This window comes from Borostomias antarcticus (genome assembly GCF_949987555.1).
Source record: "Borostomias antarcticus genome assembly, chromosome: 3".
NCBI lineage: Eukaryota > Metazoa > Chordata > Actinopteri > Stomiiformes > Stomiidae > Borostomias > Borostomias antarcticus.
In genome coordinates, this window is record NC_140236.1 from 8,397,522 (window position 1) to 8,417,545 (window position 20,024).

Here is a 20,024-nt window from a genome sequence, read left to right on the forward strand (position 1 = left end):
TTCTTCCAGATATGTGGAGCATAAAAACTGAACGCTGCTTCTCCATGTTTTGTTTTAACTCTGGGGACAGAAAGCAGGCCTGTGCCAGACAACCTGAGAGGTCTGGATGGTTCATAACGTAGCAGCAGATCAGAAATATATTTTGGCCGTAAACCATTCATGGCTTTATAAACCAACAGCAGTATTTTAAAGTAAATTCTTTGACAGACACGAAGCCAGTGTAAGGACCTCAGAACTGGAGCAATGTGATCCACTTTCTTAGTTTTAGTGAGGACTAGAGCAGAGTTCTGAATCAGCTACAGGTGTATAATCTTTTTTATTCCCGAGAGACCTGTAAACACAACATTACAGTAGTCGAGTCTACTGAAGATAAATGCATGGACAAGTTTTTCCAGATCCAGCTGAGACATAAATCCTTTAATCCTTGATATATTCTTCAGGTGATAGTAGGCTAGTGATGAATACTGAATACTACAAGTCTACAGTATTAGCTTATTTCCCCAAGAGTTGGTGTTGTTGTAATAAGAAAAAACAAGAACAAATTTGAATGTTAAACTGTTATAAAAGTCCAGAATGCCCATGGTAGTTCAATTACAGCCCATTCATTATATCACAACCATGGCATTCTCAAGGCAGTCCTCTCTATACACTGGGCAGTTCAGAGTGGTGATGACAGAGGAGCACAGTACCACTTTGCCAGGAGTTTGCCATGTAAAACGGCACCATCTGCTGGTCAAAGGACAACACCTTCAAAACAAAAACAAAAATCAGTAACTGGACTACTAAGAGATTCTATTTGATATTTTGTATCTACTGTAAATTTGTACTTAGTCTGAATATTGTGTTAGTATGTTGTCCTATGATGCTGTAATGCACATTTTCCCTGCTGGGGTTAAAAAAATATCTACTATTAATTAGAATAATTTTGAATGGACTCTTTCAAAAAGAAATGCATATTGGAAATGAAGATTAAGTGTTTTTATTTGGAATATTTGAGCATAAACAGGAGGGTGGGGTGCAACAAATAGAGAAAATATTTACTTTTGTATAAGTAAAATGACTTATTTTCAAGACACAAAATGGACAACATTAAAATGTACAACCCTGTTTTTTTTTTTTTTACATTGAAGTGGGATGTCTGCATTGAACTAACAATATGTATCATTGGTATATATATATGGACACTATTTCCTCCGTATGCAACTCCACAATTTACCAGAGCATGTCAAGAGTTGGGCTTATGCGTACAAACTCAGGACAGAATCTTGGTTCAACTGCCTTTAATGGCACACTTCAAAAATCACACTATGTAGTAAAAATACTTCGGATGGGTGTTCACAAAACAATGTCCAATCATTGTGCATGTCTATAAAATAAACAAAGAAGCCACACAGGCAAAAAGCTTTTGTAAGAGAACTTGTTATACATGCTTTGCTTCATTTAGCCACAAGGTGGCATACTACGCTCTTAATTCACTGCCTGTTTCACTGTTAAAACTGTAGAGACTGTGCATGATGATTGTCTCAACTGCCTATTGTAATTTATAGACAGTGAAGCAAGAAAGTCATAAAAATGGATCATCTTTGAATGAAGGGATGGAGACTATCGACTCCAGTAAGCCAAAGATTAAAAACACATGGAAGGAAGTTATTTGTACCAAGGGAGGTCTTGCAGAAACTCAGATAATGGGCTGTCATGATTTCACTATCCAAGCCAAGAAAACCGTTGTCTTCACAATGTCAAACACTTGCCCCAGACCGTGTGTGGTTCACTCAGTGGAGGCTACCTCAAAAAATGACTGTACTTTGCTACAGTGACTCCAAATATAATCTCACCAACACAATTATCACAATTCAAAACAACACAAATGTACAGTGAGTCAAATAAAAACCAAAGACGGTAGAAGATGAAGCAGAGCCCATAAGGAAAGCATTATCCCACATGTTCAGTTCACTAGCACTACTCCTCAGTCTCTCTGGATCCTTCTCAGTGTCTGTGGAAATGGCTGTACCTTCCTCGCCATGGACCTGCACGTGAGGCATGGAGGGGAGGTGATCATGAAGTGGGCAGTGTCCTCCATGGTTGGGGTGTGTGTGTGGGAGGTGGGGGGTTCACACGATCAGTAGAAAGGATGGGCGGTTGGGCGTGTCTTGATGTGTCTCCCCAGGTAGTCCCTGCAGCGCCACACTCCCGCTCACACACTCACGGCGTCCTTCTCCTTCTTGTCTCCGTCTTCGTGCCAGGTAAGCCGCTCCTCATAGAAGGCGATGACAATCTGCGGGCACTTGTGGTTGGCCTCCTTGGCCAGCACCAGGTCTGCCTCATCAGAGTCCTTCCTGCAAAGAGAGGGTAGATGACTGACGGGCACATTTCAGAAAATCAATGCTGCGTTCCATTTGTATCGGAAACTTTGGGATTCCCAGGTTCGACGTCAATGTTATCATCAATACGCCACCTGAACTAGGGATTTCCGCCATTTTACTTGGGATAAAAAAAATCTATCCCGACTTCATCAACGGCAGCTGCTGCCGTCAATCAAGATGGATACTCCGTGCATCAACAATAAGTGAAAACTGTAATGAGACTGTTTATTAGCGCTTCTGTATTATGTGCGTCTCATTAAATCAGTCGTACACACAGTACTGTCCAAGGTCTATCAGTGGACAATGTTGCTACGAAGTTCATATGCGCAACTAACTTGGCTACAACTACAAAGATAGGGCAAAAGTGGGGGTTTCTCGTTTTGTTTCTGGAACGCATTCAACATCGTCCCGGGTGCCAAATCTGGAGCTCCGATACAAATGTAACGCAGCACAATTCTGGGCAGTCACCAACCGGTCTGTATGACAACGCATGTGTGTGGGTGTTTGACAGCCAAACGTACCATTTCATGAGGAACATGAGGTCTCCACACGAGTCGGTTGCTCCAATGATCTTCTCTGGTTCAAGACCTTTCTCAAAGCCCCGCGCGATAAGGACAGTGTCCTGAAAAGCAGACAAGAGATAATAGTATTAAAATGACTGCACAAAAAAGGGGTTAATCCAAACCTCACAATAACATTTTGTTGCTCATTGAAAAGATGGAAAAGGGTTAGTGGGGGGCACTGATGAGTTTCAGATGTTTTACCTTTTTAAATACAAATGACAAGTTCAGGTGACGGATTAAGCTACTGTTCAACCCAAGAATCACAATGTCTGTTTTGCATTCAAAGCTAAAAGGTGTCAAATAGTAGATAGAAATAGAATAGAATAAAATCTAGCACCAATTGCCAAGCTGACGCAATTTAAATGTTCTCACAAGAAATTACTAATAGATAGATACTTTAATGATCCTCCTTGGGGGAAATTTGGAAACTCAATGCATTTTATTAGATTCCACCCACACTAAATGAAACGTGACAGTTGTAACTTCCTCTTGCAAAACAAAAGGCATTGAGATCATGGGGAAAATACTTCAGCTTGTATAAGGACTCATATTTGCTTACATCCTTTTTCCTTTTGGGCTTATTACTGCTGCCCTCGTCATCGTCGTCAGAATGTCTCCTTTTGGAGCTGCTACTGTCCTTTGAGCGCCCTGAAGAGCCTGAGCTGGATTTGGCTGGCCCACTGCTGGGTGTAGTTGGACTCCCACTACTGCTCTTCTTGTAGGTCTTCATGAACTCAGAGATTAGTTTAGGGCATCCCAGATTCGTCTCTGGTTCCCATGTGTTGTACATTCTGAAAGAAAACGCCAAAGAGCAATTTACTTGATACATGTTCCAAGTCAAAACACCAAGACGTAGACCTTATTAGCTGGTCTTTAGGATTGCTGTGGAAAAGACTACACACTACCTAACTTGGCAACATTGCACTGTAAACATCAGGCGCGACGAACATCATATCATATTCAGGTCACTGAAATCGACTTACTCTGAATAGCCTTTCCACTTGAGGAAGAACTCAACTCGGCCCTTGACTATCCTCCTGTCCAGTACCTTTTCCACAACATACTCTTCCTCCTCTGAGGACGAGGATGAGGATTCGCCTTCGCGCGACTTCTTTCCCATGGTATGCAGACGACTGTGCTAGCTAAGCAGCTAGCCAGCTAGCTATCACGAAAAATCGGACAAACAAGAACGGGAAGAACAACAAAGAACGGCAGGAAAACCTGGGAGAGAAAAACACATTGGGCGACGTTAATATTAGATAGCTACGTAACAACAGGTAGCTACAGAAGTAATTGTATATGAATGGCTCGAATACAAATGATATTAGCTAGCTAACTAACAAGAGGCTAATCTGCCAGCTAGCAAGGTATCGTTACTGCAGAAATGCTAGCCAGCTAAGCTAACATGTCGCATGCACGGTCGTGCAACTAATGCAGGCTAGGAAACTAAAGACACATGATGTGGTAGTGTTCGCTAGTCAGGGTATAATAATGTTGACTTACTCGTCGGGTGACACTTTATGTACTCTCCTTTCGTCCACTACAGTAAGGTTAGTGACACGGCGGCTTGTGCTACGGCGAGTTATGTCTGACGTGCACCGCTTCCTACTGGAACTACCAAGCCTGCTGTGCGTAAAAAGCGCGCGCTAAAAAGACATGACGCGTTGGATCCGACATCTGCAGTGATTGATTGAGTGTGTCTGTGTGTGTGTCTGTGTCTGTGTGTGTGCGCGCGCGTGTGTGTGTGTCACTGATAACATTTTTTGCGTTTATTGCCATCATAACAACTGCGTGATCATTTTACATTATCCTTTGATGAAAGGAGTAAGATAGATAGAAAGAAAAAAACATCATGGATGCCAGGTTTATATTATGATTTGGATTTCCCCGTGTAGGGCGACGTCGCCATGACAGAGATACATCCATAGTTTCATGCTCAGTATTAAATAACAATGGTGCAGTGTTTTTAATGTTACTATACTCAACCATGTGTTATGTTTGCAAGTATATTGTGGTGGTACCATAGATGTATTAATAGAAGGGTGGTACACAATGGTCACTCTGTACAGTAACTTGAACGGGAATTCTATCAAATCTGGCAACCTACCTAGCCACTGTTGCATAATTTCTATTCCCTTTGCTGGGTCCATTGATTGGTTCTCTTTGCTGTCGGACTTAAAGGACCACGCCTACTGCCAGTCGGTTTCGGTAGGTCAATGATTGACTGAAATTGATCCAATCAGATTGTACTCGTTACGGACAGAGTGAAACGCAAACCAATAGCTGAGTCAAAGAGGCGTATCCTGTCCTATTTATTGTACGCCATTACATTTCCTGGCGTCTGTCGCAGATCCGCTCTCCTTGAACAAGGCGCAAGGAATCGTGAAACTACAAGTCGAAGAATGTCGAAGGACGTAAGTGATGTCAGTGTATTCGTGTTATTTGTAAATACTTGCACATTTATAACTATGTTTATCAATGTAATGCAACGATGGCTTTCACATTTACCTATTTGCTAGTGACGTTACAGCGAAAGACTACAGCTAATACGAGCTAGTTTGCGAATGTTTGCACGAAGAGGCCGCCATTTTAAATCTAGCTCGGCCTCACGGACTGCATTGTTCTTGCGTTTCAAAAAATGAACATGCTTTTTAATTTATTTAATATATATATATAGTATACAATGCAGTAAATATACATGAACTACGATTAATTTAGTCGACAAACGTTTGGTTCACGCTTGTACGCCGCCACATCAGTACGATACCCCCACCCGACCTTTGTCGGCATCGTGGTTATTGTTGTAGCTAAACGCTAAAAGGCCGTTTTCTTCTGCCACGGCGTTAAGGCGGTTCGCATAATATTTACCACCCATTTTATCTAAAAGCAATCTTCACTGTATTGCCTGCTTTGAGAAATGCAAAATACATCCACTGTGACGATGCACTGAAAATTCGACATTTTTCTGTGATTTATTTGGTAGTAGTAGTAGCTGCAGCTTGGTAGTACTGCGCTAGTGCGTTAGCATATATACTGTTAGCATGCAGCGGCCGCCATTTTAAAACTAGGCCTCGTGGCCTTCATTGTTCTCACGCTTCAGGGAAATCGGCATACTTTTAATGTATTTAAAGTCTATCGTATGTGTTAAATATACATACGTTAACTACGAAGCATTTTTTTCAATTAACAGGTTTGTCACGCTTGGAACGTTATGCCGCCATTATTTTATTCACCCCCCATCGTGGTTGTTAACGCTTCGAGGCTGTTTTCTCTGCCATTGCGTTATGGTGTCTTGCATAATATAATACCTCGCTGGAATGGTGTTTTGGAGCGATGCAACATTTATTTAAAATCAATCAGAATTTAAATCATCTGATTCTCTGATTTGTGTAGGCCTCACGCGAACCCGAGCAGCTCCGAAAGCTGTTCATCGGGGGACTGAGCTTTGAAACCACGGACGAAAGCCTGAGGGCACACTTCGAACAATGGGGATCCCTCACAGACTGCGTGGTGAGTGAAACGGCATAATTTAATTTGTATGAGTTCTATTACAATTTAAACTATGATTGATGTTTGAATGATTTTGTGTGTATGCATTTTCAATCTTTAGGTAATGAGGGACCCAGCCAACAAGAGGTCCAGGGGGTTTGGGTTTGTTACCTACTCCTCAGTGCAGGAAGTTGATGCTGCAATGGAGGCTCGCCCTCACAAGGTTGACGGCAGGCTAGTGGAGCCTAAGAGAGCTGTGTCTAGAGAGGTATTCATGAGTTGTTCAACTATTTGTAGACATGGCTGACATATGATGCACAAGTGGGATATTTCCAATCCCAGCATTGAACTTTCAGATTATACAAGGTCTAAGCATGGGCGTTAATCTAGTTGTGTTTTTGTAGGACTCGAGCAGGCCGGGCGCTCACGTCACTGTGAAAAAGATCTTTGTCGGTGGCATCAAGGAAGACACAGAAGAATCTCACCTGCGCGAATACTTTGAGCAGTATGGCAAGATCGAGGTCATCGACATCATGACCGACCGCAACAGTGGCAAGAAGAGGGGCTTTGGTTTTGTGACTTTCGATGACCACGACGCAGTGGACAGGATTGTTAGTAAGTGGGACGCGATAAGCATCTTCACAACTGACAGGCCAGGCTGAGGCCGAGCTTGCCTTCTGTAACATATAGTTTCTTTCTTCCGCACAGTTCAGAAATACCACACAGTCAACGGCCACAACTGCGAAGTGAGGAAAGCTCTGTCGAGACAGGAGATGCAGGGTTCACCCATGGCGGGAATGAGAGGCGGTGAGTGCTCAGCAGCAGTGAGTGCGACAGTGAAACTCAGCGGCCACTATTGTCTCAAGGCAACTTATGGTTCGTCTTTTTTTGCAGGCCGTGGGGGCTCTGGCAATTATGGCCGTGGGGGATATGGAGGTAATGATTTTGGCGGTGATGGATACTCCGGTGGCCGTGGTATGTGGTCCAGAACCACCTGTCTTACCTTCTTCTTTGAAATTCTGTATGCTTAACCTTTGGTGATTGTTTCAATATACTTTAGGTGAAGCTGACTCGGGTTCTGTTTCAGGCGGCAGGGGGGGTGGATATGGAGGCGGAGATGGTTACAATAATGGCTATGGCGGTGGAGATGGTAAGATTTGGTGGTGTTTAGTATATCTTTTGGGTTCTTGTGTGTAGCTCGTCCTGGTTGTGGTACCAAGGCTTCTTCTTTCCTAGGCGGTTACGGAGGGGGTCCTGGTGGATATGGTGGTGGAAACCGTGGCTACGGAGGCGGACAGGGCTATGGGAACCAGGGAGGCGGAGGCTACGGAGGAAACGGCTATGATAACTACAACAATGGCAACGGTAACTTTGGTGGCGGTGAGTCGATGTCACGTTTAACTTAACATTAATTGGCCCATTGAAATGTTGAACTTCACATTTGATTGAAACGTGAGTATTTATGTCATCTGGTTGGTTTTGCTAAGTTTTTACTACTGAATTTGCAGGCAACTTTGGAGGTGGTGGCGGCGGCAGCGGCGGCGGAGCAAACTACAACCAAGACTTCGGCAACTACAACAACCAGGCCTCCAATTATGGTCCCATGAAGGGGAGTAACTTTGGCAGCAGCGGAGGAGGAGGAGGAGGCAGCGGCAGCAGCGGCGGCGGCGGCGGCAGGAACAGCGGGCCATACGGAGGTAGGTGGCACAGCTTTTGAAAAACGACTTGTGGCTTTCCCTGCCCCCGCCCCAATGGTTTCTGCTTACCGATTCAGATACTTCTTCTAGGATCTAACCTAAGTCTTTCATGAGCCAATTGTTGACCAGTGTACACGCATGCTATTCTCCTTGCAGGTGGCTATGGAGGTGGCTCTAGTGGTGGTGGAGGTGGTGGTTATGGAGGCAGCTCTGGAGGACGGCGATTTTAAATGTTTGGAAAAAGGTGAGTGCTGAACCATGAGCTCACCAGTGTGGTCTGGAGTGCAAACGACCTGAGTACTGTTAGGTATTGTGGTGATGCATAGATGGTAAGCTAAGCTTACCACCAGGGCCTTTTGTTAATGCCCTGTGATTCAAATCATTTAGATGTTGTCCATCAGTGTTTATGGTTTAAAATAATGCTCACTCTGGATCTCAATGTAGGCTACATTCCACAGTAAGTGTCAGTGTACAGTTTAACAATGTTGTTCCGTATTGTTCAACAGGACTGAGTACTTAGGAGAGGAGAGCGAGACAAGTGACAGGGCAGCTGCAGGTTTACCCCATAGATCTGCTCAGCCTAACAGTTGTGGCAGGTTACAGCTGCTACAAGAAGAGATGTACAATAGAGAAATCATGGAGGGGCTTCATCATGGCGAGGCTTCATGAACTCTTTTCTGTATTTTGTCACCCCGGATTTTATATTTTTATGTTTCTGGAAAGCAAGCATTCCATGAGGTTGTGTAGATTTTTTCCTTTGCGTCTGTTTTTATTTGTGTAACTGCAACCCAATCAAGTTGAAATAAACCACCTTTAAGTTTTTTTTAAACGTTCAGTCTTGTTAGCGTCTTTTAGGGGATTGGGAGAGGGAGGGTGCATTCTTGTTAGCATCTTTGAGGGGATTGGGTGAGTGGGAGATGATTTGTAACATTGTATACATGCTCTTAATATTGAAGGATGTCAATTTTTCTATTGGTGCAACGAGAAGGAATGTAAGAAATGACCGGATGTTTGACGTGATAAGGAATGAATGTGTAGGGGTGGGGGGGGGGGAATTAGATTACAGTAAACCCTGTTCCTTGAGCCTTCCAGACCAGTTGAGGCATAGCATTGAAGTCTTGTTCTGATGCAACCTGATCTCAAGATGGGAAGGTAGTGCACTTTCACCTGAGTCCAGCACTTTGAGACTGAAGCAGATCCGCGAGGAGGCTAGCTTACATGCATTCATCAGAGCCCAGCACTTTGAGACTGAAGCAGATGATCGGCGAGGAGGCTAGCATACATGCTAAGTCTTGAGGGCTAGCCATGGAAGCCAGCTGAGGGAGAGACGTAGCAAAGGCCATCGCCAGGAGCAGACAAGCAGGGGAGAGTGAGTACAGAAGGCATGTGAGACTAGCAGACAGAAGCTACCAAAGGGCTTAAATGCCCACTGTAGGTAAGACCAGAATTTTCACCTACTGTTAGTTGTCTTTGATTATCATGTTCTGTAGTTGGTAGTAAGAACTGTTTAGCCATGAGTAGCATGGTAGTAATGATCATGCATATTTTTGCATTGTTTTTATTACCTTGCCCCTGATTGTACTTTTACACCGGGCATTTACATAAAATGTGGTCTTGATTTATAATGCATGCTGTTGTGAACAGAATTTGTAAAACGATTAATTTTGCAAACGTCCTTTTCCATTCAGCTTCCATCTTGCTAATTTTCTCCCCCTTTTGCTCACCAGGAATGTGGTTGACCTGTCTGGTGGTCTTCGCCACCAAGTGTGATCAGTTCGCCAATGACATTTTTAATGAGGTGACCACCTGGTTTTAGCTTAAGAAACTTGAAATATTTGTAATTGATTGCGTTTTGAACTACTTTCTGAATACTTACATTCTTTTTCTGTCACAGGGTGATGGAGAAGATGCAACAACAAGGGTGTTTTTATACGCAAGACTGCTGTGCAGTCTTTAATTTTTTTATTCCACATTTTCCATTTTTTTAAAAAATCAATAAAACATTTTTATACAATACGATTTGTTATTCCTTATTAATCAGTCATTGTATTGCTGCTTAACCTTCTGGGTATTATAAAATGTCGATTGCTATGAGATGTAGAGGAATTCATGCAGTGAAGCATTGAGAAGAGATGGAATTTACAAATGTACAAGTGAAAAGGCATTGTGATATTGCATTATATCAGGCAAACCCAGCCAAGCGCTAAACTGATTTAAAAACGGATGTAGATTTAGCAGTCTGTAAAACAAAACCTGTAGCTGCCGTTGTCATCCACATCCACATACAACATATTACACTGAGTAATGGCACATGCTGTTCATAACTTAATGCTACTGCGAACAAGGCAGTCTAAAATCCTGTCTGCGTCATTCTCCATCTGTAACTGTGTTGCGTGGGACCAGGTAAATGTTTCCATCGGGGCTCTGCTGTAAAGAGTAGTCCTCTATGGAATAGGGCTGCCCGTCCTCATCCCTCAGCTGGGAGAACACCTCGGCGTACAGATCGGTGAGGTGACACCTGACCATGGCCAGGTTCCGCTGGTACTCCAGCCTCTCCCGGGCCAGGTGTTCCCTCTGGGCCTGCAGGTGTCCCAGCTCCACCTCCAGGTGGACAATGTTCTCCAGCTTCCTCTTCCTGCAGTTCTGGGCTGCCACCTTGTTCTTTCCTCGTCGACGGATGTCCCGGACCAGTGCCAGCTGGGGGTCCGTCAGGGTGTACTGGGTCACCAGCTCGTTGAAGTCGTCCACCGGTAGGTTGATGATCTTCTCCAGCGGGAAAGGGATCTTCAGTGACAGGGCGCGACGCTCGTCTCTGCTGAGGGGAATTGGGTTGGTGGGAGCAGAGTTCCCCCTTGGTTTGGAATAAAGGGCCAAGGGAGAGCTCCCTCTGCTGGACACATCAGTGCTGTTTAAATACAGGTCGGTCAAGGCGCCGGGAAGAGCCTGCTGCTGCTTCAGAGACCCAGGCGGTTGCAGGTAAGGGGGTGTTTGAGTGTGGCTCACACCGGGCTGTGCTGGGAAGTAGGAAGAATGGGACGCAGAGTAATGGTAGGAGTGACTGGGGTGCTGATAGTCCATGGGGTACAGGATGTTCCCTCTTCTGCCTCCCTCGGCCAGACTGTCCAACTCCCCGTCGCTGAAGTTCAGAGCCATGTCTGCGCCCTGGTAAGCGGGAGCTCCGCACATGGCTTCCTCCGGTGAGGCCAGTGGCGGGCTGGAGCCCAGAGAAAGACCGGAGTCCGACTCCAGGTCGTCAGCTGACCGCGGATGTTTGCCCTGTCCGTGGAGAGCGGTCGCTGGCATCTGGTGGCCGAGATGACCCTGGGTGAGGCCGGCACGGTCTTTTCTGTGGCCGTCGGCCGCCCCTACCGGGTTCACGTGCTCCAGCAGACCCATCTGCGGAGGCTGCAGGGTCTGGGCGGCAGCGGGTAACAGCCTGGTGCTGAGCTGGGATCCAGAATGGCTGTACGGCGCTTCCACGTTGGTGCCCATGCACTGGCAAGCTGGCATCACCTCAGAGTAGGATCCCTGGTAACCAGCGGCAACTGGAGTGAGGTCACAGCTAGAGGGGAGGGGGTCGGCGTGGGACGGCTGGCTATTCCCGAACCCTTCCAGAGACACCATGGGTTCCATGAGGTGGTACTGGATGGTCTCAAAGGGGGGGACCTCAAACTCCTGGAGAGGAAACGATACATTGTTGTCAGTGTGCCAAATCATAATTTTTCATAATGATCTGAGGTCAAGGTACTTCAGGGCGTGCTATAAAGTGATTCTAGCACAGGGGTTCCTTTGTGCATCGGGCCTAACATCGGCCACTGCCATGATCATGACATCGCGGTGTTGTAGCACTCCCTGAGGTGTGTTATTTCCCTTGTATGCTATACGACATAGGCGTATGCTACAACTGTATCAGTAGAAATGAAGAATGAATACTGCAACAAATGAGACTCTGTAGTGGATTAGAGTGTGTGTAGGGGGGGGAGGTGCTCCTAATTTACGCTATAAGTAATCTGCTGGCCATAGAACACAGCCCCCACCCACCTTGCTGTGCCAGCCATAGCTTCAGCAGGTCTCTCTTAAGGGGTGATCGAGTTTCACGTGGAAACAGATGGCCATTGTGCCGTGCGGGGGGCTCCTCGCCACATGCAGCACTTGCCCCTCTCTCTGCCTGTCTCTATCCTGCCGTCACTCAATTGGCCCATTGTTGTCAGCTTTACCTCAGTGTGTGTTGGTTGGGAAGCGGGAGCACACTCAGTAAGGTATATGAGATGTGTTTGAGAGTGTATGTGTGTATATGAGATGTGTTTGAGAGTGTGTGTGCGCGTACGTATGTTTTGCATCAAGTGTTTTTGGGACACGAGATGCCCCCATATGGCTGTGTATGTGTTCTGTTTTTCAAGGTTTCATCTGAAGGGATACTCAAGGATATTCTGTTGTCACTGAATAAGACTACTAAATAGACTACTGTATAAACATTGATGTTACAGGTCTAGTGACAACTAGCCCATTTCCGCTATGGAACTTGTGCCTGGAAACTCAAACATGGAATCCAAACATTACTGTAGGTCTAATCTAACCTGCAGCTCTGTGATGGCCATTAGTTCCTGCCACGCCAAGTCCATCTCTGTGTCCTGGGGGGCTCCATGTGACCTGGCGCCAGCGGCACTGCTTTGCATCGACCCTCCCAGTCCCCCACACAGCCTGCCAGGGTTAGCCAATACCTGTAGATGGAGAAGACAGGCTGCTGGAAATCACCACTGGTATTTGGGGCAGCTCATTAGCACAGATATGAACGAGCCATTACATCACATTGTTCCCCCTAGATAGAATGAGACACTTATGGGGCTGGTTTCTCACAGATGAATCCTAGTATAGAACTAATAAATCTGCTCAATGGATAATTTCCATTGACATTTTTGTTTGTAAAAGGGTGTAATATGGGTCTGGGAATCCAGCTCACATTTTGTAGTGTTGCTGCTAATTCCTATTGTTCCCAGTGTGCTTCCAAAGACTCACCTCACAGTTTCTCCTCAATGGGAGCACATAGTTGGCTGCTGAACACATTCAGGACAGACTCTTGTTGCAGCGAATCCTCCTGGAGAAGAGAGATATGGTGCCAGGCACTATCGGTTATCAAGTCATAGTGTACACAATGAGTTCTCGCTATTTTAACCCAGTACAACGATGTCAACAACTATGAGGAATACCACTTGAACACAGGAAAGCACAGTTTATCTTATTTTAAAGAGCAGTTTATTCCCTGTATACAAGCACTTAATAATGTTAGACCGTTTACCCCTCAAATTGAACATACCAAATTGTCGACCTACTGATGGTGAACCTATCCATTTGTTTTGGGTGCTTTTCAGATATGGACTCTGGGGACATGTGAAGCACGCAGTTCCGTTGGCGGGACTGACTCCTCCTATCAGCTGAGCAGCGGAGCGACTGTGGCAGCCACTGATAAGACAATCTGCTGCAGGACAGCAGGCCCCTCTGGCAGGAGAAGGCCAGGGTCTGACTGCAGGCCTGTAAGTGTCAGACGGACTCTTCTCACCTCTTTTGTCTCTTGTAGCTCCACTAATAACAGTGGGCATATTAATTTGGAACACAGTACTGTCACTGTTCATGGTGCCAGATGTCCAGGTGAATGTTTCAGGTCTAGACAGCTGTGTCTGTGACACCAGGTTTTCATCCCAAAATGACAACAGCAAAAAAAAGCTTGAAGTAGCCCATTCTGTAGGCCTACATTTACAGACCTTTGGTGATGGGTATGTAAGGAAACAGTCTGGCCATAATGTTGACTGACTGTGCTCTTACAGTAATGTGGACAACACAGATATAGTACTTGTTGTATCATGTTAGCCAGTTGCTAAGATAGTAAAGCTTTTGAGCTGTTGAATGGCAAGAATCAAGTAACTCTGGTTATAAAAACTGGCATCACCAGTACATGAAAGTGCAGTTATTACCATTCCATGAACATAATTGTTTATTTAGATCAAGTTATCCTTCTTGTTTGCTTATCTCCAAGCAACAACAAATAATGTTTTATTTTTCTTCTGAATTTGCCAAGAGTATGATTAAAGATCCCAGTGATAGGGTGTATCATTTACAACATAGGATGTATTGTTTCAGAGTAAGATGATTTATTATCTTGGCACTCTATACTATCACCTGGATGCAAAAGTGTTACATAATTTTTCAAAAGTGGTCTAATTCATTATAACAATTATGTTATCATCTATCCTCATTATGTGATCTCAACAGCTCCCATGCCCAGCGGAACCCACATGGGCTTGTGACTCTGCCCTACTGTTATGTTTGTGGTGGGTTATGGCTGCCTGGCAAACCTTCGAGGTGGGGGGAGTTCATGGCTGCCTGGTAAACCCTCTTAGGAGTGTCCTTGGCCTGAAAGTTCATACTGACAGCGAATGAGCTAACTGCATACAAGGTCCACTGAGGTACAGGAGTGGGCGCTTGTCCATGAGAACAATTGTTAATTTTTCAAAATCACTCCCTGGAGTGTGGGACACATGCACTATGCTATTTTATTGGATAACAAAAAAACCTCACATAATTGAGGGGGGAGAATATTATTTATTTACAGTCAGATACAATAATGGTATAGTGTGCAGGTTAATGATATACCAAATCATTTGGGTGGATATTTTGTCATAGCAACGGTCAACTTTTTAGATACTGAATATCATTGAAAACCTTAAGGTTTACTTCTACTAAGGCTTTTCTTTTAAGGTTTTTCTGAAGTCTTTATACAAAAAAGTGCTGAAAAGCAAAAAAGTGAGAAAAATAAACAAAGAAAACTCAATTGAACTACAGCAACATCAGTAACGGTCTCAAGACAATTGTGTACATTCAAGACTTGAAAGAGTCAACGTTGCAACACGATCTCACAAAGAAAAGACAAAAGAAGCCGAAACGCTGTAGAAGGGAAGGGGGACGTGAAGGAACATACCTGAGCAGCATTCTCCACTTCTTCAACAGGTGTTCAGGAGAAGGAGAATGAAGCCTTCAGATGTGAAACATAATCCCGGCGGCGGCAGTGGTGGTGTAAATAGAATAAAAGGAGTTTCTATTCTACTGGTCTTTTCTTTGGTACAGAGGAATCGAAAAGGCTGCTTTTAAAATGAACCATCAGAAAGAGTGCATGTGCTTTCGCCCTCTCTTTCCCCCCTTTCTCTTTCTCATCCTCTCTCTCCGTCTCTTGCTCTCTGCTCAGTCACACAGACAGTCGCCGGCATAAATGGGATGGGTCTGAGTTGAAAGCAGCCTTCCTGTAAAGCACCCACACCACACCACACGTTTTTGCCCTCATTGTGTCCTTAGTAATACACTTGCACCCCAACCCCAAAATTTCCCATTTTTTTCTCCACATGCAAAACCACAAGCTAGTGGTCTGGCATACCCTAAAACAAGCTCACAACCAATGTTAGGCTTGTTTACACGAACACTGAAGCTAATCCTCTAACGATTTGTAATCAGTATACACAGATCATTCCTCAATAAGAGCCAGCCAATAAACCTCGCCCCCACCCCCCCCCCCCACCCCAAACTGTCCCTTTACAAACCATCCAGAGTAGCAGGTCTGAAGAGTGTGATGGGGAGCACCTGGGGTTGAAGCTGGCATTGCTGTGAGGGCCCTGTAGGGTGGGGGTGGACTGGGGCCTGGATCCAGACTTGGTTTAGTGAGGGATGGAATGTACACCTCCAACAGGTAAGAAAGGAAACATTGTTCCTATATCTGGCAGAGCAGCCACCAAGGGAGAGAGGGGAGCAGGGGGGAGAATGGAGGGGAGCGTGTTTTACATAGCAAGTGACCATTACAATCCTGAACCACCCCCCCCCCCCCTTCCCAGTCCCTAGATGTACAATACAATATTTGGAAGCTTTCTCTCGCCTTTCTGCCTTAACGATTAGCATACATGAGGCATGTCAGCGTTGTACTTTCTTAACTTTGAATGAATTTGTATTTCATTATGATGGTTTGGTTATATCAAGTGAATAAGTCAACAGATGTTGCCATGGTGAGGTAAAAGCAGTTGATCTATTCAATATTGGCTCATCACAGAGACATCAACATCTGGCAATGGGCGAATTGTAAGATATGGATTTATAGAGGTGTAGAGTTGATGTTTCTCAAATGTCCTCATAGATTGGCTCTTACATCAACTGGAGATGGGGGAATTGTAAGATATGGATTTATAGAGGTGTAGAGTTGATGTTTCTCAAATGTCTCACAAAGGGAGATAAGGAACCAGTGATGAACCAGGATATGCTAGGCAAACGAAGAATGCAAAGTACTAAAACAAACGCTAATGTTAACTCTATCCAAAAAGACCACTCCACAAAAGCAATCAGATGTCAGCCAGGTCTCTCCAAAATCCACAAATTATGATGTTTTCTTGTGTCATTGTTCGAAGATGGAAAAAGTAGGTGGCTGACAGAGTCAAGAGGTGGATGTCTACCAGGAATTGTAGAAGAAGGGACTTCCCAGCTTCCCTGGTTCCTAGCACCCAGCCCCCCTACCCAACCACTGTTGCAGCATGCCAAAGATCAGGGCTGTTATTACAGCGACCGCAGCGGCCTCGGATCTGGCCATGGTTCCTAGCCGAGCGCCCACTCTCTGGTCGTGTTTGTTTGCTGCTATTTGGTCTTTGACATCATTTTACTTTACAACCAGTATTTCCCCAGAGAGGCTCCTCCAGCCCAGTCTCCTGAGTTTGACCCACAGCACTGCATATTACTGTCTGTCCTTCTCACGTCTAACCAGAGGTTCTTACAGTGTCTATTGCTGTCTGAATTCTTCACTACATACCGCTCATTAAAAGTGTGTACTGCACGCTACACTGTACAGTAGTTTAATAGGTGCTACCTTGTAGGTGTGTATGCAGAGTTGGGAAGAATCTGCACCATTTTTTCTACTTCCAAGAGGAAGTAACCAAATGTACCACATTTTCCAGTTTTTCTATTGGTTGAATCAGCCAAGTGCAATATTTGTAATCTTGTGTACACAAAATACCTAAAAGTACCAAAGTACTATTGGATCATTCTGTTTCTTTCTGAATAATTCAGATAGTCTATCGTCCTCCAGTCTAGATGATACATAACTTGATCCTGGTTGTGTTCACGGAACACGTGACATCATCCCCCGACTCATATGCTCTGTTTACCATAAGAGTTGGGACCACAGATATCTCGAAACAAACATCTCCCCACAAAAGCATTTTAATTTGAGCCAGGTGCACAACATTGTGATTGATAAGCGTCTTTGTCCTCCTCCTCTCACATGTATTGGCATCATCATTACCATTTAGCTCATCTAAGATGGAGGAATGTGGCGTCTGAGGTCATGCTCTGACAACCGGCAAACATGTTGTTTAAGACATGAGGGGGTGGGTAGGTGGGTGGGGGGGTTCACCGCTAAACAAAAAGAGAGTATTTGTTTCTCCCTCTTGCTTGTGGTCTCACAAATGGAATATTTTTAGAGTAGTTGCTGGGAAGGCAGGAAGAGGCGGTAACGGTAAAAAGTGAAAAAATAGTGTCTACTGTATATATGCCTCCATCCATCCTGATGGACCTATAGGCTACTGATGACGCCTAATTCAACAATCCATTTGATAAGTATAGCCTAGAGGTCATTGTCCACCCAAACAACTTATCATTTAGGGTTATGTCTGTACAAGAGCGTGTGAGGTGACGGCCTACTCCTAAGTCTAGAAAGTGTATGTGTGTGTGTGTGTATACAGTACATGCGTGTGTGTGTGCAGCATTGTGCAAGATGGGGAGGATGGAGGGACAATGTGATAGCATGCGCTGCTCCCCACTCCCCAGCTCCTGCCCAAAACCACAGCAGTTAGCAGCTCCCAGCAGAAACACTCAATGCTGCTTTTATCAGCTTTCAGCAGAGCTTCCGCCACCCAACATCCTCCCTTCCCTCAACCTTCCCTCAGCCTCTTTACTGTATACATGTCACCCCCACCAACCAACCCTAAAATCCATACACACTCATGCAAAGCGTGTTCACACAACACAAACGCGAGCACACACACACACACACACACACACACACACACACACACACACACACACACACACACACACACACACACACACACACACACACACACACACACACACACCACAGTGAAGGTTACCTTCCTTCTGACTTATTGGTAACTAGCTGATCCACATTTTTCCAACTATAGGCTAAAACTGGGAAAGTGTTAGGCTACTGGCTATGGTCCCAAAGTATACTGTAGCTATAGAAAAAAGAAACTGGTGGTGCATCACCGTTGCAGTGTTTGACACAGCTGGGGTTGGCTGAATGGGTGCTCCTTCAGCTCTGCTCTCTGAGTATCTCAGCTACCTACAGTATAGCTAGCTAGATACAGTATGACAGGACCAACAGCAGTAATCTAGCTAGTTACGAGCATAACTAGCTAATTCAAAGGAGTTGATCTTCACCATCATTAAATTATGTTGGTCCTAATTAGCTATCCATCCTTCTTGCTAACGTTACCAAGTAGCCAGAAGCTAACAGTGTATCCTATGGATGTATTAAACATTACCTGAAGTACCCGTATGTGCCGGTCTGGTCAATCTGTCAATGTTAACAAAAGTGAAGAATAATTTGTGGATCCGCCCTGTGATTTGGATCCAAAATGTAATGGGTTCTTCCTTGGCCCATGCTACTTCCCTCCACCGAGTTTCATGAAAATTGGTCTGGTAGTTTTTTTGTAATCCTGCTGAGTAACAATCAAACAAACACACTATGTACTGTATGGCACCGAAAACATAACCTCCTCCTCCATACTTCATCCTGGGCGGAGGTAATAATTAAAACATAAGCTACTGTATGTGCCATTGTGAGAAACATTCCACCTCTCAGCACTGTAGCCTAGGCCTACAGTTCAGCTGCAGTTTCCTCTTCAAGGGTCATTTCGAAATCATAGTGGTTGAATTGTGAAAACACAGAGCCTCATTGCAAAATGTGATGGTTACCCACATTTCTGTTGCCAACAGTATTTCAAAGTTAACATAGGCCTTTAAATTCAATATCAGGTATCCGTAAAGGATTATTATTTGGATAAAATCCTTCTATGTCTAACAAATGAATAGCAGTCTGAAGGCCTACGCTTCTCTTGCAAACAATTTATTTGATTAAAAAAGACACCCTTGTTAACCAAACTTGTAAATTGTTATTTTGATTGCTTTATGTTTTTGCTTCATGTTGGATATTGCTTGTTTTGTTTTGTGTTTCTTATTTAATAAAATCCCAAGTATACTTTTTGTTGTAAATATTAGTGTAATTTCATAGGTAAAATACCTTGTATAAGCCCCTTAGAATTTATTGTATCTACCTGCAGTTTTCTGACAAATGTATTTTCAGAGAAATAAATAAAAGGCCTGTGATGCCATTTATGGTGTGGAATAGCAAGGGGAAATCCCCATTTTCCACATTGATGCTTCCCAGAAGGGGTGGCCAGGATAATTAGATTGGTCACATGTAGGAGGTTACTGTACTACAAAAATAAATACATGTTTATGTGACATGACCAGGCTAGTAAGGCTTGTAGAAGTTTAAGAATTAATAATGACCCTCATCTAAGTGTAAATCAAGGGCCAAAAAAGGTAATTTAAAAAGTCATTTATTTTCTTGTCTCCGACTGATTATTTTAATCGCAAATGTAACAAATAAGTTAGACACCAGTAATTCTGCTATTAAGAGCAATATAAAATACACCAATTACGAAAATATGACAATGTGATCGGTTTCGGTAAAAAACAAACAAACAAACAAAAAACATTACATTTCATAAACAATCTTAAAATGATCTATCATAAAGGCCCCTAAATTAAAACTATTCGAGACAGTCTCGTAACACTGACGGGGA

The 20,024-nt window shown here is 44.2% G+C and overlaps 3 protein-coding genes across 10 annotated transcripts; 1 reads left to right on the plus strand and 2 right to left on the minus strand.

The window, feature by feature from the left end:
- Nucleotides 1-963: 963 nt before the first annotated feature.
- Nucleotides 964-4,616, minus strand: cbx5 (chromobox homolog 5 (HP1 alpha homolog, Drosophila)). The gene is made up of 5 exons (XM_084461620.1): nt 4,430-4,616; nt 3,910-4,147; nt 3,486-3,717; nt 2,885-2,985; nt 964-2,336 (listed from the first exon to the last, which is right to left on the minus strand). Exons 2-5 carry the CDS (start codon nt 4,044-4,046, stop codon nt 2,195-2,197), a joined length of 612 nt encoding a protein of 203 aa, XP_084317746.1. The 5' UTR covers nt 4,047-4,147; nt 4,430-4,616; the 3' UTR covers nt 964-2,194.
- Nucleotides 4,617-5,277: 661 nt separating this feature from the next.
- On the plus strand, nt 5,278-10,142 carry hnrnpa1b (heterogeneous nuclear ribonucleoprotein A1b). 8 transcript variants are annotated; one of them, XM_084435943.1, is made up of 12 exons: nt 5,278-5,349; nt 6,320-6,436; nt 6,537-6,683; nt 6,820-7,030; nt 7,124-7,222; nt 7,310-7,390; nt 7,476-7,565; nt 7,652-7,795; nt 7,924-8,112; nt 8,269-8,356; nt 8,619-9,910; nt 10,007-10,142. In XM_084435943.1, the coding sequence occupies exons 1-10, from the start codon at nt 5,329-5,331 to the stop codon at nt 8,340-8,342; spliced, it is 1,173 nt and encodes a 390-aa protein (XP_084292069.1). In that variant the 5' UTR covers nt 5,278-5,328; the 3' UTR covers nt 8,343-8,356; nt 8,619-9,910; nt 10,007-10,142. The 8 variants fall into 8 exon arrangements, with proteins under 8 accessions (XP_084292069.1, XP_084292067.1, XP_084292072.1 ...); XM_084435941.1 differs by having other exon boundaries at nt 7,652-7,794; nt 7,920-8,112; XM_084435946.1 differs by having other exon boundaries at nt 7,503-7,565.
- Nucleotides 10,143-10,238: 96 nt separating this feature from the next.
- Nucleotides 10,239-13,469, minus strand: nfe2 (nuclear factor, erythroid 2). The gene is made up of 4 exons (XM_084435963.1): nt 13,427-13,469; nt 13,129-13,207; nt 12,690-12,833; nt 10,239-11,787 (listed from the first exon to the last, which is right to left on the minus strand). The coding sequence occupies exons 2-4, from the start codon at nt 13,174-13,176 to the stop codon at nt 10,480-10,482; spliced, it is 1,500 nt and encodes a 499-aa protein (XP_084292089.1). The 5' UTR covers nt 13,177-13,207; nt 13,427-13,469; the 3' UTR covers nt 10,239-10,479.
- Between the last annotated feature and the right edge of the window lie 6,555 nt (nt 13,470-20,024).